This window comes from Laccaria bicolor, genomic scaffold, assembly GCF_000143565.1.
Source record: "Laccaria bicolor S238N-H82 LACBIscaffold_109 genomic scaffold, whole genome shotgun sequence".
In the NCBI taxonomy this organism is placed as follows: Eukaryota; Fungi; Basidiomycota; class Agaricomycetes; order Agaricales; family Hydnangiaceae; genus Laccaria; species Laccaria bicolor.
Window position 1 is genome coordinate 9,826 of NW_001889980.1, and position 1,782 is coordinate 11,607.

At 46.2% G+C, this 1,782-nt stretch overlaps 1 protein-coding gene across 1 annotated transcript; it reads left to right on the top strand.

Moving 5' to 3' along the window:
- Positions 1–396: 396 nt before the first annotated feature.
- Positions 397–1,354, top strand: LACBIDRAFT_335663 (uncharacterized protein; the record flags this gene model as incomplete). The annotated part of the gene is made up of 7 exons (XM_001890533.1): positions 397–402; positions 451–465; positions 668–779; positions 828–885; positions 988–1,078; positions 1,148–1,259; positions 1,308–1,354. 7 exons carry the CDS (start codon positions 397–399, stop codon positions 1,352–1,354), a joined length of 441 nt encoding a protein of 146 aa, XP_001890568.1.
- Positions 1,355–1,782: the final 428 nt, after the last annotated feature.

Here is a 1,782-nt window from a genome sequence, read left to right on the forward strand (position 1 = left end):
TGATGCCACATTAGCATTGTCATCATCTTGGTCAATGCAAATGCAACACACATAATGCCACATCCAAAGCAGGTGGTCTGCTGTGTGCTTTGCTGTCTTGCACTCTTCGTTGTCTTGGCCAGTCCAAACGATTTCTGCAATGTATCTATCTACCACATCTTGTCTGTTTTCTTTGCACGCTCATTGCTGTCTTGGCCAATCCAAACAATTCAAGTGCCACCTCAAAGCAAGTCTCTTCATAAACTCAAAGAACGTGTAATCAGGCAGTGGTCTATATATGGTGATACCATCAAAACAGATCAGAACACATAGATTAAAGTTTTAGATCTCATATTCTTTTGACACATCGCAGATTCCTATGACGCACGAAACTTTCCCCCATCAAATGATCGGGAAATGTTCGTGCGTCATCATTTTTCTAACCTGCTCATGTGGCTGTGTGTAATTCAGTTTATTGGTGGAATGGTACATTGCTGTCTTGGCTAGTCCAAACACAATGAAAGTTCTCTGTCAATACCCCTTCGATTTTCATGATCTTGAACTTGTTCAGATAGTCCCACACTCCGTGAAGATGCTCCCCAAAACCGTTTACGAAACGGTTGAGGTCTCGTGGAGCTAGGTCAGTTTCCATTTTCGCTCTTTTGCCCTTATGCTCACAACTCCCCAGGACCTCAATCTGCTTCGTTTTCTGTGGTCGAGGGCTCGTTCGGATACCCCCACGCTCCGTGAAGACGCTCCCCAAAACCGTTTACGAAACGGTCAAGGTCTCATGGAGCTAGGTGAGTTTGCATTTTCGTTCTTTTGCCCTTATGCTCACAACTGCCCAGGACCTCAATCTGCTTCGTTTTCTGTGGTCGAGGGCTCGTTCGGATACCCCCACGCTCCGTGAAGACGCTCCCCAAAACCGTTTACGAAACGGTCAAGGTCTCATGGAGCTAGGTGAGTTTGCATTTTCGTTCTTTTGCCCTTATGCTCACAACTGCCCAGGACCTCAATCTGCTTCGTTTTCTGTGGTCGAGGGCTCGTTCGGATACCCCCACGCTCCGTGAAGACGCTCCCCAAAACCGTTTACGAAACGGTCAAGGTCTCGTGGAGCTAGGTGAGTTTGCATTTTCGTTCTTTTGCCCTTATGCTCACAACTGCCCAGGACCTCAATCTGCTTCGTTTTCTGTGGTCGAGGGCTCGTTCGGATACCCCCACGCTCCGTGAAGACGCTCCCCAAAACCGTTTACGAAACGGTCAAGGTCTCGTGGAGCTAGGTGAGTTTGCATTTTCGTTCTTTTGCCCTTATGCTCACAACTGCCCAGGACCTCAATCTGCTTCGTTTTCTGTGGTCGAGGGCTCGTTCGGATAGCCCCACACCCCCTGAAGACGCTCCCCAAAACTGCCTATGAAGTAGTTGAGCACTCTTGGATGTATGTTACGTTCTATTTTTGTCTTTTTGCCCTTATACCCACAACTGCCCAGGACCTCAATCTGCTCGTTTTGCATAGTCTAGGGCTCGTTAGGATACCCACACACTCCATAAAAATATGCCACAAAAGTTGTCATGACCTTAATTGTTATATCTTTAATGTAAAGAAGTATAGTTACATATATGTGAAAATGGAGGCAATATATTCATATATTAGAGTCTGACAGCCAAGTAGAGCAATACATTAGCTACCACCTACATCAATGACAACATGGATAGGACTAAAAGCAGGTGATAACTAAGAAATAGTAGAGCAGACTGGCAAAGTCGTCAATGTTGAGCAGGCAGCTGATCGCGGGAAGAAATCA